This window comes from Muscardinus avellanarius (genome assembly GCF_963383645.1).
Source record: "Muscardinus avellanarius genome assembly, chromosome: 16".
Classification (NCBI taxonomy): Eukaryota; Metazoa; Chordata; class Mammalia; order Rodentia; family Gliridae; genus Muscardinus; species Muscardinus avellanarius.
The window spans coordinates 23,564,747-23,591,712 of NC_137802.1; the positions used below are offsets into that span (position 1 = coordinate 23,564,747).

Below are 26,966 nucleotides of genomic sequence, written 5' to 3' on the forward strand. Positions count from 1 at the left end.
CTGGGATGGCTGAGCCATTTCATTTTATTCCACCCAGCACTCCTGTGGGCTAGGCCCCTCAGATTCTCTTTTCTTTTTATCAAGTCAGTATTTTAATACCCAAGATCTAGCTAGCTGAGTATAGTGGCACACATCTGTAATCCCAATATTTGGGAGGCTGAAACAGGAGAATCAAAGATTTGAGGCTAGCCTTAGCAACTTAGAGGCCTTCGACACCTTAGTGAGACCCTATTTCAAAATAAAAAATACAAAGGGCTAGAGGTGCAGCTTGGAGGTAAAATGTCCCTGGGTTCAATCCCCAGTAATCATTCACATCAGATCCTTTCTTGTGTATATGTGGTGCTGGAGACTAAACCCAGGGGCATTCTACCTCGGAGCTACACTTCAAGCCCTATTTTTTTATTCTTTATTTTGAAGCAGGCTCTCACTAAGTAGCTGAGGCTGACCGTGAACCTGCGATCCTCCCGTCTCATCCTCCTAAGTAATGGGATTACATGCATGTGCTACCATGCTCGGCCCATTTTACTTTTTATTTGGAAACAGGGTCTCACTAAGTTGCAGAGGGCCTCACTAAGTTGCTAAGGCTGGCCTCAAACCTGCAATCCTCCTGTCTTAACTCCCAAGTACTGGATTACAGGCATGCTCGACACCCAGCCACATCACAAAGCTGGAGCTAAGTAGTTAGGAGTTAAGTAGTTTAGTTAGGCAGTGGCAGGCCTTGACTGCATTGTTCACAGCCCATTCTCTCTGCGAAATGCCCAAGTTCTCTTTTTGCAGACACATGTGGTTAAAGCCAAGGTCTTTTTCAATCAATGTTTTGAAAATGGGAGCCAGTGGGTATCTGTCAGCTGTGGGGAAGCAGCCTCCCACTGCAGGCTCTCTGGCTGAGGCCGGTAAGCCTCACTTCCATGTATGGAAGTGAACGAACGCCTAGACCTCAGGCATGAGTCTGGGCAGGGCTGGGGTGGGGGCCGGCATTCCTCACCGCGGAGCCAGCCCTGGCCAGAGCAGGGGGTCCCAGGCCTGTGGAGTCAGGCCCTCGTTAGTGAAATGGCCGCAAGGGCAGAGATGGTGGGAAGCAGGAAAACAAGGGGTGCAGCACACCCCATGGCCAGGAGGCCCGGGAGGTGGAGACTCACCCTCTGCAGTCGTGTCACAGACCCCGGCACAGCCTGAAAGCCAGTGCCACCAGCTCCCGCAGACGCTGACCTCAATCTGCTGGAATGCAGGGCTCCTCACCATTTGCCATCGCCAGAAATCCCAGGCCAGCACACAAAAAAGGCTAGTTTTTTGTTTTTATTTGGTTTGGGTTTTTTTTGTTGTTGTTTTCCTGTGATCTAAGAAACCAAGACAGCTAACCACTTCTTGCCAAAGCCAAGTCTGGGAGTTGCCAAAAAGTTTAGCCAGCTAGGCATGGTGGCGCACACTTATAGTCCCAGTTCTTGGGAGGCTGAGATCGGAAGATCTCAGGTTCAAAGCCAGCCTCGGCAACTGAGCGATTCTCAACAACCTAGTGAGACCCTGCTTCCAAATAAGAAATAAAAAATTCAGGCTGGGGGTGTAACCTGGAGGTAGATGCCTCCAGGTTCAATCCCAGTACTAAAAAAAAAAAAAAAAAAAAAAGCAAAAAAGCTTAGTTCAAACTATGGGGGCCGGTATCACACAGATCTGGGTTATAGCCTGGCGGATGCCACTGGCTGACCCAGCAAATCACTGGGGGCTCAGCCTCACTAAGTGTAGAATGGGGACAAGAACAAAAGGCGCTGCTGTAGGGCTGTTGTCTGAGCCAACACCAAACACTGTATGGCATTCATGTTGTTATTAACAGTAACAGAGAAGTTGCTAATGAAGATTTCTACTGCCCTCTTTTTTGGGGAGAGGAGTACTGGGGATTGAACCCAGGGGCATTCTATCTCTGAACTGCACCCCTAGTCCTATTTTGTATTCTTTATTTTGACACAGGGTCTCACTGAGTTGCAGAGGGCTAAGTAGCTGAGGCTGTCCACGAACTGTGATCCTCCTGTCTCAGCCTCCCAAGTACTAGGATTACAAGCGTGCGCCACCACACTCGATTGTCCCAAATTGTTTTAAGCATATGTATTTATGTAAATATAAATGTAAGATGTAAGAGCACAAATAAGTATAAATTTGCATAGAAAAAGGTCTGGAAACGACAAAATGTAAATACTAAAATGTAAACAATCATAATCCCTGATTAGTAGAATTTGAATGACTTTAAGTATTTTACTTTTTGAAAATCTGTTTTTTGTTTGTTTGTTTGTTTGTCTGTTTGTTTGTTTGTCTGTTTGTTAGCAGGGATGGCACCCAGGGCATTCTACCTCCGAGGCACACCCCCAGCCCTATTTTGTATTCTCTATTTTGAAATCTCACTGAGTTGCAAAGGACCTCACAAAGTAGCTGAGGCTTGCTGCAAACATGAATCCTCCTGTCTCAGCCTCCCAAATGCTGGGATTACAAGCGTGCACCACCACACCCGACTTGTATTTTCTATTAAATAATTAATTAGTTAATTTCTTATTTATTGTGGCACAGGGGACTGGATTCAGAGGTATTCTATATCCAAGCTACACCCAACCTTTTTTGTTGTTTGTTTTGAAACAGTCTCCCTAAGTTGCTGAGAGGCTCACTATACTGCTGAGTCTGTCTTGAACCTGAGATCTTCCTTTTTCAGCCTCCCAAGTACTAGGGTTACAGGTATGAGCCACTGCACTTTGCTTGATTTTTATATAACTAAAAAGTTAAAATGGAGGGGGGGTAATAAGGCCACTTAGTGGAAGAATGAACCCGAAAGCCAAGCAGTATTAAACTATAGAGGTTCTATACAGGTACAGTCTCTCTTCTTTACAGATTCTTTATTTGTGAAATTGCCTACTTGCAGCCAGGCATCCTGGTGCACACTCATAATCCCAGTACTTGAGAGGCTGAAACAGAAAGATTGAGGGTTCACAGCCAGCCTCATCTACTTAGTGAGGCCCTCCGCTAATTCACTGGACTCTGTTTCAAAATTTTAAAAAAGGAGCTGGGAGTGAAGCTCAGAAGTAGAATGCCCCTGAGTTCAATCCCCAGTTCTGCACACACATAAACACACACACACACACACACACACACAAACACAAAAGCCAACTTGCTAAAATTTACTTGTAACCCCCAAATCAATAACTTACAAGGAGCCAGGAGTGGTGGCGCACACTTGTAATCCCAGCATTTGGGAGGCTGAGAAAGGAGGATTGCAGTTCACGGACAGCCTCAGCTACTTAGGCCCTTTGCAACTCAGTGAGACCCTGTTTCAAAAAAAAAAAAAAAAACAGGGCTGGGGGTGTGGCTTGAATGCCCCTAGGTTCCATCCCAGTACCACAAAAAACAAAACAAAACAAAACAAAACAAAAAACAACTTTCAAGTCCTTTGTGGTCATTCTCAGACATGCGCAGAGTAGTGAAAAACCCGTCACTCGTCACTCGACACACCAGTTCAAGCTGAGACTGAGCACGGTAATGCTCTTTCTTCTTTCAGCTCTCATACTATAAATGTTCTTTTATGGCCTATTTAGTGTCACATTTTTCATATTCCATGCATTCTGTTGATTTTGCTGTTTAGAATGTCCCCAAAGTGTAGTGCTGAAGTGCTGTCTGCGTTCCTAAAGGCAAGAAGGCTGTGATGCGCCTTAAGAAGAAAATATGTGGGATGAGCTTTGTTCCAGCAGGAGTTGCAGTGAGCTCAGCTCAGTGTTAATCAGTTACACACACACACACACACACACACACACACACACACACACGCACACACACACACGCACACACACACACGCACACACACACACGCACACACACACACGTCTTTGACACGTCTTTAAAGAGAAACACAAAGCGAAGTTGTGTGTTACTCAGTGGATGAAAATACTGGGCACAGAGGCTCCCGGGAACCCAACTCCATAGTCCTCTAGGAACGACGCTGCGGTATTTGCTATTTTAGTATTTGCTACAACTTTGAAGAACATAACTATGTGAATAACAAGAATCAACTATAGTTTGGTTTTACAGATTATAACATGTAGAAACCACAAGAGAAGAAAACCGGTACAGTGTGGACAGAGCGCTAAGCCCCTGGCAGAGAGCAGGAGACAGTCCAGAAGCAGGCCCGCCCGGAAGCCCAGGTATGAAGACTTTCCCACCCTAGAGCAACTGCAGAAAACTGCGGCTGAAGGATGGGTTTGGGGGCTGGCAGCCATGGGTAAATATCCAGCTCCCCCATCCTGAGCCAACCACTTGACTTTTGGAGTTAGTGCCTTGTGTACAAATAAGGCAATAAATAGCACAGGAGTCATCCCTTAACTTCAGGGGATATGTTCAAAGGCCCCAATGGATGCCTGACGGCACAGATGCCCTGCAGTGTCACCACACAATGCTAGAGTTAATATGTCTTTCCTGCCATGTTTCATGCTCCCACACCTCCTCCGCATCCTACTCTTGTCCTCTGGGATCACTGTTAAGTAAAATGAGGGTTACTTGAACACAAACACTGAGATGGAACAATAATCCATCTGATAACTGAGGTGACTACTAAGTATCTAATAGGCGGGTAGTACATACAGTGTGGATACACTGGACAAAGGGATGATTCGCATCCTAGGCCAAGTGGCACTGTGCAAGATTTTCTCATGCTACTCAGAATAGTGTGCAATTTATGAATTGTTTACTTCTGGAATTTTTCATTTAGTATTTTCAGACCACAGTAGACCATGGGTAATTGAAACCATACTAAGGGGAGACCACTGCGTGGATTCTTATGAAGCTCCAATGGGATAACATGCCAATGGCACTTGATGTGGTTTCTGGAACCTGGAAAGGGCTCGATTAACAGAAGCAATTATTAAGGATGATGGTATGAACACACTTGCTCAGGAAATGTATCGGCAGCTCCCTGAAGTCCAAATGAAGGAACAGGCTCCAACCACCATAACAAGCAGGACAGAGTATCTCAGAAGCAACACAACTCACCCTCCTGCCCCACCCCCAGGTGCCACGGGAATGAATGCAAGAAAGGGACTCACTTTTGTATAATGGCGTCCCACCCAGAAGTAAATCCACCAGAACTCTCCTGCTGGACGCAAACTCATTAACCTCTGTGGAGCTCAAACTATAACGTGTTGTCCACGGAGAAGTCATACTCCCCTGGTAACTGCTTGAAGAACCCAAAGTGGAAGGAGATGGCTGCAACTGCATGTGGTCACGGGAGGGAGATGACCATGCTTGTGCAGTCACCTACAGGGCACTGCCTGTGCCTGCTCAGGACCTCGTGGCTCCCTGCTGGGTCTCCTATCTAGCAAACTGCAAAGCACCACCCCAAGGAGACCTGTGCCAGGCTTCAGAAAATAATATAAAACTTGACCACAATGATTCACGAATAAGAACTGGCTTTAGAATCGATTCCCACTCTGAAGCTTCAGAACTTCCTCTAGTAAAGCAACAAATGTGAGCCAGTCGCCTCCTTTCCGAAGGCCTGAGGCTGGGGCCAAGTGTGTATCCAGGTTTGCATTTTTCTCCTATTCTGGCCTCTATATTCCTGCTCAGGTTGAAATGACTCCCAAACATGGGGCAAATTCCTGTGACCTCCAGGTCCCCAGGGCAGTGCCAAGGCCTGGGCTTGCAGGGGTCACAGCCGTCCCTCAACACGAGGGGAGGGCACTGACTGCGTGGACAGGCCACAGGATAATGGGCCTCTTCTCCCTTCCCTGATAGCCTAACAGGAAAAAATACTGTGGCCACCGAGTCATCTGAATGGAATTTCTCTCCAACGTGCAGGCGCCCATCGGCCCAGGCTCCCTGGCCGCAGCACCTGGCTCTTCTTACATTCCTTTCTTTACATTTCACATACTTCAGCCCTGGTAATCCCCTTCTTAAGCGCTCTCCCTGTTGTCCAGCAAGGGAACATGTTTGTTTTTGCAGCATGAGTTACAGCCACTTGAGGCTTTCCACATAGGAGGTCTGCCCCGCGTCCCGGGCCTGACCCCAACCCCTTCACAGGAGGCCGGCTCTGCGCTCAGGAACGGCCTCCAGGGACCCGGATGGCTCCTGCTAGCCCAGGCCGGCATACAAACTCACATGGGAAAAACAGGGCCGCGGCCTTTCCCTCTTTTCACTATGCTTATCTCTCTGTGAGCAAAATCTAGCAGTGTCTTTTTAAAGAGCTACCAGGAAAAATGCCAAAAAATACCACTGAGCTGGCAAAGGATGACTGAGAACCTCGAGGCTGCTGGGCCATGCGGCCTCCTCCTGCCTGGGCCTCGGTGTCCTTGTGTGTAAAAGAAGGGGGCTGCTACACAACCCCACCAGCCTTGCCTTTCCAGGGAAACAGTCAGTGGCTATGTTGCCCAGTATCATAAAATAAGGTCCTTTGTTTAATTATGATGATAGCACACATAAACAGAAGAGTCGACACCTTTGTTTAATTTTGAGACTCGCCTTTCTGCTGGAAATTCCACTCCTCTTTCCACCTGAGTTCTGCCAACCCTTCAAATCTCAGGCCAAATCATCCATTCTTCCTTTCCATAAATACTTGTGCCAAATATTTATTAAGAAGAGATGCCAAATGTGGTCAGTAAGAAGGACATAATAAGCCGGGCATGGTGGTACACGCTTGTTATCACAATACTTGAGAGGCTAGCCGGGCACGGTGGCGCACGCTCGTAATCCCGCGCTTGGGAGGCTGAGACAGGAGGATCGCGCAGGTTCGAAGCCAGCCTCAGCTGGCTTAAGAGACCCTGTTTCCAAATAAAATATAAAATAGGTCTGGGAGTGTAGCACGGAGGAAGAAGGCCCTTGGGTTCCACCCGCAGTACCACCAAAAAATAAATAAATAAATAAAACAATACTTGAGAGGCCGATTGCAGGTTCGTGGCCAGCCTCAGCAGTTTGTGGAGGTCCTCCACAACTTAGTGAGAGCCTGTTTCAAAATAAAAAGAGAGGGCTGGGGTGCTGCTCAGAGGTAGAACGCCCCTGGGCTCAATCCCTAGCACCCCGAAATGAAAACAAGATGGAGAGCAGAGTCCCTGCCCTCTGGAAACTTTCTGCTTTGATGGAACAATCACCATCACCTGGGAGAGAAGATGCAAAGAGCTTTTTACAGCCATCATCTCAAACTTCCACAGCCACCCAATAAGGTAGGCAGTACTATTGTTCCCATTTCACAGATGGGGAAAACGAGGCTGCGGAAGGTTAAAGTAACCTGCCTGAGGTCTCAAAGCTAGAGAGAGGCGTGGTGGTGTACACCAAGAATCCCAGTGCTTGGGAAGATGAGACAGGAGGATTGTGGGTTCAAAGCTAATCACAGCTACTTAAGACTCTCAGCAACCTAGCCAGGCCCCTGTTTCAAAATATATAATAAAAATGGCTGGGAAGATGGCTTGGAGATAGAATGTTTCTGGGCTCAATCCCCAGTATAAGAAAAAAAAAAAAAAAAAAAGAGCTAGAGAATAGATGGCATGGACCAGAGCCCGGTCATCCATAAGAGGGGTTGGCCTCTCAAGCTGAGTCTGACCAAGTCACAGGACTCTCAGTTCTCAGGTCTCCTGCTCTCAATCCCATGCCTATTAGACCAATACATAAGGCATTGCATGGTGGAGTTTCTAAATTTATATACACGTTTTGTGCCTTACCTCCCAGCTAAATCAAATGCCTCTGACAGCATGGACTGGTCATTAATTATTCTGCATGCTGACACTGCCTGGGGCAAATGAGATGCTTGGAAAACAAGTGACGGCCCAAGGCATGGCAGTGCCCACCCGTACAAAGCAACGAAGAGCCCAAACTTGGCGTTTGTAATAAAAGCATACACAAGTGAGAAATCTGGTCTGGGGGCTTCGTAATCAGTCAGCACTCCCTCTCCATCGATATCATATGGTGGTGCAAAATTCCTTGAAAATTTTCCTTTAGTCTAATTATTAACAAACAGAAACCATTAATCAAGAGTGTCTTCTTAGCCAGGCGTGGGGGCGTACGCTTATAATCCCAGCATTCAGGAGGCTGAGACAGGAGGATCACAGTTCGTGGCCAGCCTCAGCTACTTGAGCCCCTTTGCAACTCAGTGAGGCACATAGGCATATGCCTATAGTCTCAGTACTTGGGAGGCTGAGAGTGAGGATCACAGGTTCGAGGACAACCTCAGCAACTTAGCGAGACCCTGTTTCAAAACAAAAAAAATTAAAGAGTTGGGGGTGTAGCTCAGAGGTACACCTTGGGTTCCATCCAAGGAAGGGAGGGAAAGAGGGAGGAAATGTGTTCAGCCACTAGGCCCAGGATAGGGTTCTTTGCTTTGAGTTTGGCCTCGCTGGTACAAAAAGCATCTGTTTTTCATCCTGTGGCCTGTCTGGGAGCCAGACCTTCTTTTCCATTCCAAACTCAAACCCAAAAGAGGCTCACTCTCACCTTGCAAGCAGATCAGTGCTCAGCCTCCCGGCATCTTCCCGTAAGAAATCACACCTCCTGGATAGCACTACCTAAAACATATTATCTTGAGGATGTGCCACCGGAACTTTTGTTTTTCTTAAAAAAAAAAAAAAAAAAGGTAATACTGTTCCTGATGCCACACGTCATTTTTCTTACATCATCTCCCTCCATCCCATCCTTCCTTTCTTCCTCGGGATCAAATGAACTTTCTCCATCTCAACTTTCCCCTTTGTTCCCACAGGGTTATTTATATCTGGAATATCTTTCCTAATCTACTGGGCTGCCCGCCCTTCATTTGAAAAGGTCACTTTCAAGTCATTCTTTCCAGAAAGCATTCTTGAAGTCAGGGCTCAGGCTGGCGCTTCTCACAGGTGTTGCCCTGCCTGGTAAGAGGCAATGGTGGCGAGGTCACCCATCTGCTAAGCAGACCAGATGGAGAAGAAAACCTTCAGATAGAACAAAGCGCCCTGAATGGGAGGCAGGCTTCTTCAGGCAGAAGCCTACTATCTTCCTCACATATGCTGGTGTTTTCATTATATAAGCTGGGCTTGGTGACACAAGTTTGTAATCCCAGCATTTGGGAGGCTGAGACAGGAGGATCGCGGTTCACGGACAGCCTCAGATACTAAGTGAGGCCCTTTGCAACTCAGTGAGACCCAGTTTCAAAATAAAAGAATAAAAAATAGAGCTGGGAGCCGGGCGTGGTGGCGCACGCTTATAATCCCAGCATTCGGGAGGCTGAGACCTGGAGGATCGCGGTTTGCGGACAGCCTCAGCTACTTAGTGAGGCCCTCTGCAACTCAGTGAGACCCGGTTTCAAAATAAAGAATAAAAAAATAGGGCAGGGGGTATAGCTCGGAGGTCAAACGCCCCTGGGTTCCATCCCCAGACCCGCAAAAAAAAAAAAAAAAAAAATAGAGCTGGGGTGTAGCTCAGAGGTAGAATGCCCCTGGGTTCCATTCCAAGTACCGTAAACAAACAAACAAGTAAATAAATTTTAAAAACTGGTTATATTCAGAATGTCTGGAAACCAGAGACCCACCACCATGGACACCACTATCTAAACATGACACTGAGCAATCTGGCAAATTTATTTTCGATGTTTTTTTTTCTCTCTCTCTCTCTCCTTGTGGTACTAGAAATTGAACTCAGCAGCACTGGACCACTGAGCTACATCCCCGGCCTTTTGTACTTTGTTTTCTGAAACAGGGTCTCAATAGCCCAGACTGTCTTTGAACCTGTGACCCTTCTGCCTCAACCTCCTGAGTAGCTAGGATCACAGACAGGCCCTATGACACCAGCTTCAATTTTTCCTCTTACTGTTCAATACAGTGCTGTGATTGTGGCAGATGTGTAATTTGGGATCCTGCTTTTTTTTTTTTTTTTAGTAGGGATTGAACCCAAGGGCAGTCTACTGCAGAGCTATACCCCCGACCTTTTTTATTTTTTATTCTGAAACAGAGTCTTGCTAAGTTACTAAAGATCTCGCAAAGTTGCTGAGACTGACCGCAAACCTGCTATCCTGCTGTCTCAGCCTCCCAAGTACTGGGATCGTAGACATGCCCATTGTGCCTGGCTCTAACTCCATTGCTGTTGTTTGTTTTGTGGTCCTAGAGATTGAACTCAGGGACACTCTACCTCTAAGTTACACTCTCAGTCCTATTTTATTCTTTATTTTGAAAACAGGGCCTCACTAAATTGCCAAGAATGGCCACAAACCAGTGATCCTCTTGTCTCAGCCTTCCAAGCATGTACCACTTGACTACAAGACCCTGTTTCAAAACAAAAAGAAATAAAATAGGACTGTCGTTGAAGCTCAGAGGTAGAATGCCTCTGGGTTCAATCTCTAATACCAATAATTAATTAAAAACAGGTATAAAATGAAGACACTTCTATAATGAAAATAACAGCCCCTTAAGTTATCTATTTTATAACTTTGGATTTCAGAGGTGGTAAAAGTTTCTAAAAATACAGCACATTTTAGTAAGGAAAAATCTAATTTTAAAGACAAGTCGCTTAATACTATTAACCACAAAAGGCCAAGCATAATACAAATGCCCAGCATGGGGAATTGTTTTGTCCCTGGATAAATCTGAATACTCTTGGAAAAGAAGACTGACAGCTACAGAGAATCGACCTCTTAATTTATCCAAATGGCAGGACCCTGCAGTGGGAGTCTCACGCACGCGTCTTCTCCTTGCTTTCCGTCAGTCCGGGAGAAAGCGTGCTTGCATGACAGAAAAATGGCTTGCTTTTTTTTTCCCCCCATTATTATATTGTGGATTGAACCCAGGGGTTTTCTACCACTGAGCTACATTCCCAGCTCTTTTTATTTTTAATTTTGAAACAGGGTCTCATTAAATTGCAGTGCACTAGCCTCAAATCTGCAATCCTCTCGTCTTAGCCTTCCAAGAACTAGGATCACACCCTGCGGGAAAACTGCTTTCCAAAGTCTCCTTGACCCACTCCGAGGGTCCTTTTCCTTCTGAGAATTGTGGCCATTCCGGGCAATTTAGTGAAGCCCTATTTTAAAATAAAGAATAAAGTAGGACTGAGAGTGTAGCTTAGACGTAGCGTGCCCCTGGGTTCAATCTCCAGGACCACAAAACAAACACCAATGGAGTTAGTGGTGGTTTAGGGGCTGTGTTCCTTGTTGCTGTGCTGAGTGTGCTATTAAGACACACGTCACATAAAGTTACCACCGGCTATATAATGATTTTTTGCCTCTCTGCAGCATCTATCAGGCCAGTCAAGAATATGAGCAAGATCCATTTAAAAGCATGTAGCAGGACATGGTGGCACAGGCCTGTAATCCCAGGACTTGGGAGACTGAGACAAGAGCACCTCAGGTTCAAAGCCAGTCTAAGAAGCTTAGGGAGGCCCTGTTTGAAAATAAAAATAAAAAGGACCAGGGGTGTAACTTGGGAGGTAGGACACCCCTGGATTCAATTCTGAGTACTGAAAAAAACAACATGTGTCTGAGGGGCACATATATATGTTTATTGATGTATACAATACCTTAGAGATACATACATTAAATTGATCATGGTAGGCTGGGAATGGTGGTGCATACCTGTAATCCTAGTACTTGGAAGGCTGAGACAGGAGGATCACAGGTTCACAGCCAGCCTCAGCTATTTAGTGAAGCCCTCTGCAACTTAGTAAGACCTTGTTTCAAAATAAAAAACTAAGGCTGGGCGTGGTGGCGCATGCTTGTAATCCCCACACTTGGGAGGCTGAGACAAGAGGATCACATAGGTTCAAAGCCAGCCTCAACTACTTAGTGAGGCCCTCAGCAACTTAGTGAGACTCTGTTTCCAAATAAAATTATAAAATAGGTCTGGGAGTATAGCCCAGAGTTAGAAAGCCTCTGGGTTCCATCCCCAGTACCACCGAAAATAAATTAATTAATTAATTAAATAAAATAGGGCTGGGGATATAGCTCAGAAGTAGAATCCCCTGGATTCAATCCTCAGTCATGCACACACACACACACACACACACACACACACACACACACAATGACCCTGGCAGTCATGATGAAAGAAGCAGACTGGTCAACCCCCAAGAGTAAGACTTTTACCTATGCAACTTTCCCTTCATTTCCATTTGTTTGGGGGACAGCATGGTGCTATGGAATGAACAGTGTCTCATACATGCTGGGCCAGTGCTCTACTACTGAGCCACACCCCAGCCCAAATGTTGGTTTGGGGGGGAGGGGGTACTGGGGGTGGAATGGAACCCAGGGGCATTCTACCTGAGCTACACCCCCAGCCCTAGTTTTTATTCTTTATTTTGAAACAGGGTCTCACTGAGTTGCAAAGAGCCTCACTAAGTAGCTGAAGCTGTCTGTGAACTGTGATCCTCCAGTCTCAGCCTCCTGAATGCTGGGATTACAAGCGTACACCACCATGCCTGGCTCCATCTTTTTTTTGTGTGTGTGTGGGTCTGGGGATGAAACCCAGGGGCATTCAACCTCCGAGCTATATCCCCTGCCATATTTTTTATTTTTTTATTTGAAACAAGGTCTCACTAAGTTGTGGAGGGCCTCACTAAGTAGCTGAGGCTGTCCACGAACCGCGATCCTCTGGTCTCAGCCTCCTGAATGCTGGGATTACAAGCGTGCGCCACCACACCCGGCTTGGGCTCCATCTTTTATTTTGAAATGGGGTCTTTGCTAAGTTGCTGGGGGTCTCACTAAGCGGCTAAATTGGCCACAAACCTGTGATTCTCCTATCTCAATCTCCCAAGTACTGGTACGACAGGCATGTACCACCATGCTCAGCTCAAAAAAGATAAAGAAAAAAGATTTATAAGCTTTATTTCTAGAAAATAAAAATTAATTTTGAAGGCTAAATTCATTTGCTTAAAATTTAAGTACAGCCAGGCATGGTGGCGCAGGCTTGTAATCCCCGCACTTGGGAGGCGGAGACAGGAGGATCTTGCAGGTTCAAAGCCAGGCGCGCTGGCTTAAGAGACCCTGTTTCCAAACTTAAAAGTATAAAATAGGTCTGGGAGTGTAGCCCGGAGGTAGTTGGGCATCCAGGAACCCCAGTACCACCAAAAAAAAAAAAAAAAATTATATATATATATTTAAGTACACATGTTTATATATGTAGCATACGCATATTCTTTTTACTGGAAGTATAAACAAAACACTAATAACAGTGACTATCTTTGGAAAGGAGATTATTTTTACAAATGAAACACTGGCTTTCTCTAACACATGGAAAAATAGTTAATGTGAAAAAAGAGTGTATTAACTATATGCTAAGTCAAGGAATATAAGTAGCTTTTACTGTAAATGGTCAGCAGTAGCTCCGATCTGGCTACCCAGGGACAGACGAACCCCTCTCTCCTTGTAAAGGCTGTGACGGGGTTTTGTTTTAGGGATCTATCTTCACCTCGGACTACTGACTGACACAGCGCACTCAGACAACCTCAGACGAAACGTCACTGGCAGCCTTCACAGGCAAACAGCCCACAAAAAGAGCTTCCAAACTACTGTTCCACGGCGCTCTCTGCAAATTAATACTTTTCCTAAATCCAAATGAAAGGCAATATGTTCAAGGAGTATTAAGTAGTATTTTGCTCTTAAGAACATTTGTACAAGCTTAAAACAATGCATGCAAGGGTTGAAGCCAGGGACCTTGAGCAAATTAAAGAAGCTGATCTCCCACACCCCCCAGAGAGCGCTCGAGGGCACTTGATTCCAATTCATCCTCACCCCTGACATCTGAACAGACAGAATCCCTGCTTGCCAAACTGTGGTGGGTATAACAGATCCATATGTAGTGTGTGTGTGTGTGTGTGTGTGTGTGTGTGTGTGTGTGTGTGTGTGTGTTACTGGGGACTGAACTTAGGGGCATTCTACCTCTGAGCTACACCCCCAGCGCTATTTTGTTTTATTTTTTATTTGGAAACACTAAGTTGCTGAGGGTGGTCTCAAACCTGCGATCCTGCTTCTCAGCCTCCTAAGTACTGGGATTACAAGTGTGCACCACCACACCCAGCTCATATGTAATATTTAACAAATACACTTGAGTAAAAACACATTCATTTTAAAGTACAGTAAATTTTTCAAAATAAATGAGCTAATTTGTCCTAAAATGTCAAATATTAAGAGCCGGGCATGGTGGCGCACACTTATAACACAAATACTTGGGAGGCTGAGACAGAAAGTAAGTCCTGCAACTTAGCGGGACCTTGTTTCAAAATGAAGAATAAAAAATAGGGCTGGGGCTGTAGCTCATAGGTAGAATGCCCCTTGGTTCAACCCCCAGTAACGCAAAAAAAATGAAAAGAAAAATAAATTAATCGGCACCAGGACACTAGGCTGCTTTGTAGCTAGTGTCTACTGCTAATTTTGAAAACAAAATGCCACACTTAATTAGCCAGCAGGATTCTCATCCTTCCTGTGATGGGGGACATGGCATTAAGAAAAAGATTCCCCTCTGGCGCCATTAGTTCCCTAATGAGCTGGTGAAGGGAGGGGTGCTGGGGTCAGGCACAAAGATGCAGCACACGGCGCCTTCGCCTCCTGGATAACGGGGTGCTCTTCACCGCGTGCTGACTATCAGGCGTATCTGAACACGGCTACCCCTACAGGGTCTCCTGCAAGAAGGAAATAGACCCACACTCCCTACAGGCCCACCCAATACAGCAACTCTCCTTTAAGATATGAATTACGTCCAAAAGGGAGAGAGAGTGCCATTGTCTGTGATTCTGTGACCTACAACAGACAGGAAGAGTGCTGGTTTCAAAAGGGCAAAGGGGGAGGGGCCTGCAAACGACAGGCTGATGAACTGGACCTCCTCCTCCACAGACCGCAGCTTACCACAGCTATTAAACATGCGGGGGCAAACAGAGGTGTGCTAAACAAGAGGGAAAGAGTAAAATATCCAAATTATACAACGCTACGTCTTTTCATTTGTTTGTTGTGTGTGTTTGTTTTGGGCAGTAAGGATTGAACCCAGGGACAGTCTACCTCCAATAGAATTCCTCAGCCTCTTTTGTTTTGAAATAGGGTCCTACTGCGTGTCTGAGGCTGGCCTTGAGCCTGTGGCCCTCGCACATCAGCTTCTCAAGTACTGAGATTACAGACAAGCACCACAACACCCGGCTTTCATTTTTTTATTTTGAAACAGGGTCTAAGTGGCCGTAGAGTTTCAAGTCTCGCCAGGTTGTCACCGAGGCTGGCCTGAAACCTGCAATCCTCCCACCTCAGCTTCTCCTCATGGACGCCAACACGCCTGGTTCTTCTGGTTTTATGTTTGGTTTGGTACTGAAGATCAAACTCAGGGGCATTCTACCTCAAAGCTATACCCCAAGCCATTTTCTTCATTTTGAAATAGGGTCTCATTAACTTGCTGAAGGCCCCACTAAGTTGCTGACACTATCCTCAAATCTCCAGTCCTCCGATCTCTGTCGCCCAAGTACTGGGATTATAGGCGTGCGCCACCATGCCCAGCTGCAAGCTATGTCTTAAATTCTCCTGTGCTAGCCAAATGGATATGTGTGGGCTAAATAATACTACAATTAGGCGCATTTGGAATTGGCTGAATGTGAAGTTGGTTGCCATTGGCCAGAGCTGGGAAAGCGCCGCCCACCTACCTCACCCGCTCACTCTTGTCCCAGCTGCGTTGCCGCTTCCCTATCCCCCATGTTCCAATCAATCTCTTATTTTTTTCCCCCTCAGTACTGGAGATTGAATCCAAGGGCATTCTACTTCTGAGCTATAGCCCTAGTCTTATTTTTTATTCCTTATTTTAGAAAAAACAGGGTCTCGCTAAGTTGCAGAGGGCCTAAGCAGCTGAGGCTGGCCGCGAAACTGTGATCCTCCTGTCTCAGCCTCCCAAGTACAGGAGTTACAAGCGTGCACCACCACACCCGGGCTCTTCCACCCAATCTTGATATTTCACATCAAACTCTGAAAAATGAGGAATAGATGAGGCAGCTGTGTTGAGAATGGCCATGATCAAAAGAAAACTGTCTTGACCTGCTCATGTTTAAAAGAAAAAAAGCCAATATTTTAAATTGTGTGTTTGTTTTTGTGGTACTGGGTGTTCTCCCGCTGAGCTGCACCCCCATTCTTCTTTTATTTTTATTCTGAAACAGGGTCTTGATAGGTTGATGAGAGTCTCACTGCTCACTGGGACTGTCCTCAAACCTGTGATCCTCCTGTCTCAGCCTCCCAAATACAGATGCATTGGTTCCTCAGTTTTCTTTCCTTTTTTTTTTTTTTTTTTTTAATCTTTTTGGGTTAATGTTCCTGGGATAAAAATCTGGTGGTGCATGCCTGTAACCCCAGTATTTGGGAACTTCAGATTTTAAGCAGACTATATCTATGCTGATTTTTATCCCAGGAACATTAACCCAAAAAGATAAAAAAAAAAAAAAAAAACTGAGAAACCAATGCATCTGTATAAAATCCTCCCAGGAAAACAAAGAGACAATCCTTCCCCTAAAACAGCAAAATTACCACACCCTGCTCTGTGATTATTCACTAACAATCTAAGATAAAAGCATCATAGAAGTATTACTTGAATACACCTGTCATTGGCATTTATATCAAACCAATACCACGGGGAGAAGGAGACTGGACGACAGGTTTGACAGAAGGGAACGCTGACTGGTAGGCTTAAATTGGTTTTGAAAATGGATTTTCTGACATGTAGCTCATTCAAAAATACTGTGTATAGCTGGTGTAAGAGTTATGACCAGCAAGCCAGCAGCAGAAAATTTTACGTTTGCTTTTAATCACGGATGCCCCAGAACAAAAGTTCCCATTGCAGGGCTTCCCCCAGAATCACAGCACTCAGCAACTTTCAATTACTCTACTTCTTCCTTGTCATAAAGGGAGAGCACATGTTTGAGATTTCACTGGAAGTTAAACAGCCATTTCTGAAAGCCTCATAAAAGGGAGGACTGATTTAGTCCTGGCATCTCGGCAGGATACCTGAAGTTCAATTTTGTCTCTGAACAAAAGCACTAAAGCAGCCCCGCAGGCTTTGCGTAGGATGAAGGGGAGGTGGGGGCACTTTACTGGTTGAACTAAAAAAGCCCAATCATTAAAAAGGCCCTCAGAAAGCCACCGTCAGGGAAAGGCAGCGGCAGAAAGAACCGTGGGCTCTCCTGTCTCCCAAGTTAACAGCGAATGTGTTAAGCAGTTAAACTACCTCTGTCTTATTTCACAGTGCTCTCCCTGTACAGAGAGCGAATCTGCACTGAGAAGAACATCAGCCCCTCCTCCTGCAGGAGCGCCTCTGACACGGACATTTTAAGATACGATTTCACGAACAGAGAGGGCAGGCTAAATTTGAGGAAGGTCAGCCAAGCTTCCATCCAACACTGTGACACTGCATCTAATCATCCGTTTCCCTGCCTCAGTTCTCTGGCTCTTAACATACTTCGAAAAGGTAAAACACTTAATATCCACTGATTACTAGCTGCGGGGGGGAAGAGGTAATACGCAAGCGTTTTGAGCTCCCTAGAAGACAGACGCTAGAGAAATGCAAACTATTTATAAAATATACAAAGCACAGAATGATAGGTCTGCAGATGAGACTTTTTTTTTTTTTTCTTTTTGCAGTACTGGGGATGGAACCCAGGGGCATTCTACCTCCGAGCTACACCTCCAGCCCTATTTTTTTTTTTTATTCTTTATTTAGAAACAGGGTCTCACTGAGTTGCAAAGGGCCTCACTAAGTAGTCGAGGCTGTCCGCGGACTGCGATCCTCCTGTCTCAGCCTCCCAAATGCTGGGATTACAAGCGTGCATCACCACGCCCGGCAGATGAGACTATTTTAACAGACAAAGTTAGATGACATTTGAAACAGGGAGAGTTGAGCCACTTCCTATTTATGAACACAGATACAGGGCAATAGACCAAAAAAAACCTCCTGGGATTCTCCCAGCTGGGGCATCTCCGTGCTCATATCTGTGCTTTTTAACACACTCTAAGGGCTGGGGCACACGGCTCGTGGCAGAGCACTAGCCTAGCATGTGCAAACCTGGGTCCCATCCCGGCACTGCAAAAGAAAAAACACACACAAAAAGACCTCACTAAGAAACAACAAATTACACAGAGGATGTACAATTAGCACAGATTGTACAAAGAATACACAATTACCACAGTTCAATTAAGATCCAATTATAAAATTAATGTTAAAATCAAGCTATATGATGATGAAAGTGTTCTGGAAACTACAGTGTCTTCAAGTTATCAACCTAAGAGTCCCATGCTCGTTTGACGGGACATTATCCAATGTTTCTGTGCCTCCACGCGGATCACCTTTCCCACCCACCTTTGGTTGGTTTCTGGCCTCAAGGAGGTCACAGTCTAACAAAAAAGATTTTTTCGAAAATCTATGTACAGGATCTATGGAGCTCACAAAACATTCCACTAAGACGGAAAAGAGACAGGAAATGCCACACTTTACCCTATACATGCATATGATTACTACGTGTCTCTGGAGATGTATGTGGAATCAATGAAGCTTTTATAGAAGACCCAGGAGCTGTCAACAAATGGTGTTAGGAAGACGGTTGGCTGACCAACTCTCTGACTCAACATACATTAACATATATTAACCCTTCAGAACTAGATAAAATAGTGAGAAAGCATATGAGAAATATATAATAATGTATTGAGGAGTGAAAACAAAATCCTAAATAAACTACTATGAAATTTAAAAAATTAAATTGGGGCTGGGGATATAGCTGAGCAGTAGAGCATGTGGTTAGCATGCTCGAGGCCCTAGCTCGGTCCCTGGCACGCACATACATACATACACACTTGTATAAAATAAAATAAATTTAAAAGAATGTCCTAAAGCAGGGCCCCAAGACGCTCCAAACAAAGCCACGTGGGAGGAGAGAGAAAACAGTGCACATTCCAGAAATGCAAGTCCAGGAGAGTCCTGCCGCACAAGAGCGGGATGAGGCTAGAGAGAGGCCGGGCCTGCTCAAGCCTGCGGCGGCCACAAAGACGGCGAGGATCTACTGCGAAATCCCTCAGCAGGACAACGGCATGGTCAGAGCGCTCCTTCCCTCTCCTCCCTTTTTCCTCAGCGCTGGGATGGAACACGGGCCTCGTGCACCTAGGCAAGTGCTCTGCCACTGAGCTCCGTCCCCAGCACGGAGCCTGGTTTCAGAACTTATCACCCACTCCTGAAAAGTCTAGAGCTGTGCCGCTCCAAGTGCGGCCGAGGATCAGAGCCTGCCTGTGAGCGTCCGCCCCATCCACAACAAAGTAAGCACAGAAGCGAAGAGCAGACACTTGCCAGTGCTTAGACGGCAGCTCGATGACAGAGCAAAAGCCAAGCTTCTGGCGGGCGGCTCGGTGACCACAAAACACGCGGCCGCCTCCTATGAGGAACCAACCTCACAGGGCACATTTTTGTCAGGTGGACAGGACTCTGTGTCAATGTGTGATTGATTCAAAAGTAAAATAAAAAAGGATTCTTACTAGACGATGTGAGAAGCTACCACCAAAGTACACCCCCGGTACTTTCTATATTTATTTATTTATTTTAGTACTGAGGATTGAACCATAGGTTCGATCCCCAGTAGCACCAAAAAAGAAATTTCAAAAAAGTAGCCTTCGGGATTCTAGAACTTTTTATCTACTTTAAAAATAATAGCAAGAGATAAAACAACAGGACATAAGAGCTTCATGAAAATCAGGATTCACAAAGATTCTAAATTCATAGCCATTTTCTCTGAGTGGCTTTGAATAAGCATAATGGCAAATTAATGAAACACAGAAAACTAAGCACCCTGGTGGTTAACATGGTGCACCACTGGGAATTCAGATCACGAAGAGAGAAAACACAGCTTATGCCAAGTCTACTCGCCCCTGAAATGAAATCATGCGGTCAGGAGCCATATCTAGTTCATAAAAGGGGCAGCTGGAGTTCCAGAACCCTCAAGCCCTATTAGAAAAAAAGAAAACCCTCGAGGGACTTGTTCATCCTCTGCCCCAGCTGTACACAGCACAAGGCCTCCTTCCTCCCATTTGTGCAGATATTAGAATAGACCTCTACCAGCTGGGCGTGGTGGTGCACACTTGTAATCCCAGTATTTGGGAGGCTGAGACAGGACTGCGTTGGCGGACAGCCTCAGCTACTTAGTGAGAACCTTTGCAACTCAGTGAGACTCTGTTTCAAAATAAATTTTTTAAAAAAGGGTTGGGGATGTATCTTGGAGGTAGAATGCCCTTGGGTTCCATCTCTAGTACTATTAAAAAAAAAAATCAGCAAGAGCTGTGGCCAGCCGCCAACCAGAAGGTGAGGATGGATGAATCAGGGATGGCTGCAACTCTGAGCACACCTATCCTACAGCATTCCAGAGCAGGGAAGGGAGGTGGCTCCAGGAGAGGTGGGGTTCCTACTGCTGCAAAGCCAGCACCATCCATTTCCCATGTGAAAGAGCAGCCATCCTTCAACATCTACCCAGCCCAGGTTTGAGCAGCCAGGGTCAACAGAAGAAATGCCTACTGACGTGGGGCATGGCGGCGTACATGTGTAATTCCAGTCTTGGGGAGGCTGAGACAAGAGGATTGAAAGCTTGCAGCCAGCCTCTACTGTTAGTGAGACCCTATTTATTTCTTCTTTTTTTCTTTTTCTTTTTTTTTTTTTTTTTTTGCAGTACTAGGGATGGAACCCAAGGGCATTCTACCTACACCCTCCACCCTATTTTTTTTTTTTCTTTATTTTGAAACAGAATCTCACTGAGTTGCAAAGGGCCTCACTAAGTGGCTGAGGCTGTCTGCGAACCCAGATCCTACTGTCTCAGCCTCCCAAATGCTGGGATTACAAGTGTGGGCCACCACGCCCAACTTGAGACCCTGTTTCAAAATGAAGAATAAAAAATAGGGCTGGGGGTGTGGCTCAGAGGTTGAATGCCTCTGGGTTCCTTCCCCATACTCGAAAAAAAAAAAAAAAAAAAAAAAAAAAAAAAAAAAACTCAAGCCGATGTGGTGACACAGGCCTGAAATCCCAGTACTTGAGAAGCTGAAACAGGGAAATCGCAGGTTGCAGGACAGCCTCAGTAACACACGGAGACTCCAAGCAACCTAGCAAGACACTGTTTCAAAATAAACAGTAAAAAGGCACGGGGGTGTAATGGAGGTAGAATGCCTCTGGGTTCAACCCCCAGTATCTCCTCATACACAAATACACCCCAAAAGAGCTTTGCAATTCTGTGACGCGATACATTCCAAAGGTTCAAGTTATAAGATGGATTACTAAATTTTATAGCAATTCATTAACAAATAATAATAGGTAACATTTACTATATGCCAGGCTATGATATATTAGTCTTTAAAACAATCCTATAAGGTGGGTGCTACTGTTATCTCCATTCTGTAAGTGAAGAATCTGGCCCAGAGATGTCAAGTACCTTGTACAGAGACACACAGACAATAATGAGCAGAACTAACAACTGAACTCAGACACACAGACGACAGAATCCACACCTGTAACCACTGGGCGGCTTCATTACACAGAGAAAATAAAAATAAGGTTAAAAGCGCACCACAAGGCAAGAGAGCAGGGGAAAGCTCCTCAGGGAACAGTGCTCTTCTTTAACTGGACGTCCTTCACTATCTGACCCCAGACCCACAACACAGCCGCCAGTGGGTGCCTGTGCTGTATGCTCCCGTCTCTTTATGAGGAGGGCAGAAGTCTCTATTTTTCAGATCTGTACCTTTTTGCCTCCTTTTACCATCTTAAAAGTGAATAGGAAGCCGGGCGTGGTGGCGCACGCTTGTAATCCCAGCATTCGGGAGGCTGAGACTGGAGGATTGCAGTTTGCGGACAGCCTCAGCTACTTAGTGAGGCCCTCTACAACTTAGTGAGACCCTGTTTCAAAAATAAAGAATAAAAAATTGGCCAGGGGGTGTAGCTCGGAGGTCAAATGCCTCTGGGTTCCATCCGAAGAAGAAGAAGGAGAAGGAGAAGGAGAAGGAGATAGGATAGGGTTAGGGGTATAGCTCGGAAGTAGAATGCCCCTGAGTACCATCCCCAGTATCACCAAAAAAAATTAATAGGAAGAAAAGATAAATTGACATGTCAGTGTTTTCTTAGTGGCTAGAGTTTCCAGTTTTTTGTTTTTGTTTGTTTGGTTGGTTGGTTGGTTTTTTGGTACTGGGGATTGAACCCAGGGATATTCTATCTCTGAGCCCCCGGCCCTTTTTTTTTTAATTTTATTTTGATACAGAGTCTAAGTTGCTGGCGGCCTTGCTAAGTTGAGGCTGGCTTCAAACCTGTGATCCTTCTGTGTCAGCCTCCCTGGTACTGGAATTCCAAGGATGTGCCACCACACCCAGCTCTGGTACAGTGTTTGGATTTGAGGAAGAGTAGGAGAGAGGGAGCTCAGACTGTTTGAGTTAGCACCAGATCTTGTCCCACCCATAAAGCCAAAGGGATTCAGGTGACTTCTAGGCCATGCCTTTGACTTAATCTGAGCCAAAAGAATCATCCAGAGCAGCCAGGGCAAGCAGCCCACACCGGGCAGCTGGAGGATGGCTCCACACCCCCTGGCTGAAGCAGGGGGACCGGGATGCCAGGTCAGGGCCCCCTGGTTCTGCTGCTCTCCCACCCCAACTTTCTCTTCCCTTTCCAACACACAGAAAGTTCTGGGACTAAGCCAGAGCCTAATAAACCTGTCCAGAGGAAGGTCAGTGATCTGCACCCTTTGATGTCAGCAAGCCTGCAGTGACCAAATGTTTTCCATCAGGCACCCAGCCAGGCAAAACTGGGCCTGTGGCTTTAAAACTAAGACTGGCACTCCTCTCTGGGGTCCCGGAGTGGATCCTGGAGACAGATCCTCCAGTTCTGACAACTGAACTCATCTAAAAAGACAGACCAAATCCTGAAAGCCCAGATCTTTGCCACTTTCCAGCTAGCCATCACATTCTCTCTTCAGAAACCTCAAACACGTTCACCCACCTACTTATTAAAACAAGCCTAACTGCCTTAACTCCAGGATTATAGGGTTCCAGACAAAACTGCTCTTATAAATGCACTCAAGTTCTATTATCATCTAATTACAATTTCTATACAGCTATACAATAATTTGTGTGTTCTGGAAGCCAAAAAAAAAGCTTCAATTACTTTTGTACCTACCACTAAAACAAGCAGAAACAGGACAGCCTTCCACAGAGTTTTTTTTTTTTTTTTAAAGAAAAAGATGCTGGCATCCCTTTACTTTAGAGTTTTCGCACAGTTCCAGGGAAGGTGAGAGGAGCCAGACAAAAGCAGGCTGAACATATATGGTCATCCCCAGACTTTCTTACTATATAAAGGAGAAATTAATAAAAGGAGAAAAAAAAGAAATACCACACAGCATTTTCTTTCCCCGCCATAATTTTTCAATTTTCTTTAGAGAAATGCCAGCCAATAATTAGAACCATATCCTTTGTTATCCCAATGGGAAGAAGTACACAAATGGGTTTAAAGAACAAATGTTAATGAGAACTTTAAAAAAAATGTAAGCTGGATCTTTGGTTCCCTTCAGTTTAAAACAAAATTCCCTTTTCTAAAGCTATTTTTATGGTTGGTGAAACTGCATGAACAGAATCCATCAACAGAAAGTTAAGTGCTCCCCTATCCAGCCCCCAGAATGGGGGGGGGGGGCTGGCTTTTCACTGTTCTTCGGGTGAAATTAGCATCACAAACTCACAGATTTCTATGCACCCTGATTTCATTTGAGACAAAAACTGTTACAGAGGAGAAATTTGTTTTACATCTCCTTGGTTTGAGGAGGGGGGATAATTCCTTTCAAAGTGAGTTATGTAGCTTTTGCAGTTTCCAATAGTTGTTTTCCAGAAGAGACACAGCCGGAGCCTTTTTTACCTGGTACATAGCACCAGGAATCAGATCTTGAGTTTCCTATTCACCAACACCCAGGGGCAAAACCCACCTCCCTGACAACAGGTCTGGTTTTAGAGGACAAAGTTAACTACGGGAACTACAGGATACATATCAGAGACACTCTGAGCAAAAGATAAATCTGGGGGATTGAGGATGTATCTCAATGGAAGAACATCCACAGGCTCTTGGTTCAATCCTACCAGGCTAAACAAAAAAATCTTAAAAACCAAAATAAATGCTTAAGATGCTACCACACCACGGCCTCGGATCATCCAGCATGCAGAACTCTATTTAAATAAGACCCTCCCTGTGTCGTCCAGGTGCTCATCCTGACAAATACCTTTTTTCAGGCAAAGAAACTAGCCAGGGTAGGCCATAAGCATGGCCTATGTCAAATCAAATATGCCCATTTTTGGAAAAAGCTTTAAGCATTTCCAAAACATCTCAATTTGCTCCATATTTTTTACAATCCAGCGATTTTATTTCCTCTTTAGAAAAAAAAAAAAAAACACAACAATGGGCCTTAGGTCTGCAACTTTTTGCCACTTACTCTATGGTTTCAAAAGCTAGGAATCATTTGTAACACCCAATAAGGACAATGTGTCATACTTTAGTCTACAAAAGAAACTTGTCATAATGATCAAAATATTTTTCAGAAAATCACCTTCTGAAAGGTGATTTCTCCCCCAAAAGGTTCATAAAAACAGCCACCAAGGAAAACAAAGGATTCCCATATTTTGAAGGAAAAAGTATTAGTCATACATATTCATACTCTATCAAGCTTATAAATCAAACATGGGCAAAATAACTAAAAAGTGGTTAAAATGCAAAGTCTTGCCTCCGTGTGGTTAGAAACCTATGTTTTTCCAATGTTAAATTTATACACTGTATTTGTTAAACCGTATTTCATACTTTAAATCTCAAGTCTGTACCTTGCGTGGCTTTGGAATGGGTGATTTACTCGAGACATTTGGGGGTCACAGTGTAAGCCATTTGCTCTCACTAAATCTAAATCATGCTTCTCAACAAGACTGTGTACACATAAAAGAAACACATGGCATGTGTTACCGTCCTCCCCTGAGGAACCTAAACACCCCAGAACAGCCCTCCGGTCCAACTGGGATTTTTCTCAGATAAAGGAAGGAGCTGGATTCACACTCCGCATCACACACGCTAATTAGGCAAGAGGACTCCAGAAACTTTTTCTCTGTTGCCATTCATTATAAAACTCCCGCATTTACTTTATCAAAACCCAACAGATAACTCGCAGGAACCTAATCTCAGCAGCAAACTTCGAGGAACCAGAAGTTGACGGCAAAGTAAAACATTTCCCCAAACCCTGGTTCTTCCAGTATTTATGGGACCCGTTCTGCATTTAATTCAAAATATGCCAAAACCACGGTGGTCCACCAGGAAACTCAAGGACCCGCCAGGACGGGCCTAGGAGGGTGGGCAGCCAGACAATGAAAAGCTCCCCCGCGGCCACGGTTCAGCGAGGGCGCCGGGGGCGCGCAGGGGGGCTCCCCGCTCGCCCCAGGCCGGGGCGGCGGCCCCTCCACCCGCCGGCTGCCGCCCACCCTCGAACTCCCCTCGGGGTCCCTGGTCCCTCGGGAGGGAGGGGGCCCCAAGAAAGTCCATTTCTCTCGGGAAGAAAGGAAACTTCCTGGTCTGGGCATTATGGGTAAGGGGCTGGCGCCCCCCCAACCCACTACAGGTACGGCTGGGAGTCCGGGGCTCGCGGGGAGGGCCCCTCCCGCACCTCTGGCGGGGGCCCAGCGGGTCGCGGAGCGGGGGCTCCGGCGAGCAGCCCCCACGCGAGGCTCGGGCACGTGGGGCGGAGGGCTGCAGGGAGCCCAGGGCGCCGGGCGGGGAGAGAAAGGGTGTCAAACTTCCCGGCGGGCGCAGCCGGGCACCGGCACCGAGTTGCCGCGGGCGCCCCGGCCCGGGATCCGGGTGCGGGCGCAGAGGACGGGGGAGGGGGGGGGCGCTGCCAAGATGGAGCAGGCGGGCCGGGGGCGCAGGCCGCCGCTCACCTTCCTGTGCTTCTCCTTGTAGGGCAGCGCCAGCCACGGCATGTCCCGCACGAAGTCCTGCCACTGCCGCTGGTCCTGATCCGAGGACACGAAGACGATCTCCAGGCGGCGGCGCGGCTCGGGCTCCGCCGCCGCCCCGGCCCCCGGCCCCGGGCCCGCCGCCGCGTCGCCCCGCAGGCGGCCGTAGAAGGCGGCCAGGCTGGCGCTGAGCTGCGCGCAGGGGGCGCTCAGGCTGCAGCCGAAGTAGAGCCCGAGCAGCGAGATGCCGCGCGCGCCCAGCGAGTGCACGTCCACCTCCTCGCCGCCGCCGGTCACCAGCTTCTCCCCGAGCAGCTCCTCCAGGAAGCCCGACATCCTGGCCCTCCGCAGCCCGGGCTCGCGGCCGCGGCCGGCTGCTACCAGGTCCCTGGGTCGCGCGGCGGGCGGCGGCGGCGCGGGCGGCGGGCGCCGGCGAGGAGAGCCCCGCCCCCGGCTGGCCCCGCCCCCGGCCGAGGCCCCGCCCCCGCCTCGCCACGCCCCCTCCCGCCGGCGGGGCGCGGGCCGCGGGCGCCGGCGAGAAGAGCCCCGCCCCCGGGTGGCCACGCCCCCGCCTCGCCACGCCCCCTCCCGCCGGCGGGGCGCGGGCCGCGGGTGCCGGGTCGGCCCGGGCCAGTCGGCTGCAGCTGGCGCCGGGACGCCCGGGCGCGGGGGCGCGGGCTTAACCGTGCGCGGCCGAAGAAACCGGACCCGAGACGCTCCACGGGGACCGGCGAGCCTCGGGCTTAAGTAAAGACTGGAGAAGAGTCCGCCCAGCCGGCTGCAGACCGTGCCGAGCTGGACTTGGCCTCACTCCCGCCCCTATTTTCTCTCCCCTCCCAATTATTTTTTTTAATTGTGGGGGGAGGAGCTGGGGATTGAATTCAGGGGCTTTCTACCTTCAAGGTACACCCCCAGCCCTTTTTCTTTTTTTATGAAACCGCGTCGCTAGGTTGCTGAGTCTCACTAAACGCTGTGGGTCTCCTGCCTCGGCCGCCCTAGTACTAAGATTATAGGCGGCACTACGCCTGTCCACTCCGCTCCCAAGGCTGAATTCTCTCCGGACTTCTCCAAAGGC

The 26,966-nt window shown here is 46.9% G+C and overlaps 1 protein-coding gene across 1 annotated transcript in view; it reads right to left on the reverse strand.

The window, feature by feature from the left end:
- The window catches only part of NXN (nucleoredoxin), a gene marked incomplete at its 3' end in the record, with an annotated part of 176,157 nt that extends 149,893 nt beyond the window's left edge, over positions 1-26,264 (reverse strand). Inside the window, exon 1 of the mRNA XM_080713190.1 lies at positions 25,874-26,264. Coding sequence (XP_080569316.1) covers positions 25,874-26,227 — 354 coding nt within the window. The 5' untranslated portion in view covers positions 26,228-26,264. The remainder of the gene's footprint in view (positions 1-25,873) is intronic.
- Positions 26,265-26,966: the final 702 nt, after the last annotated feature.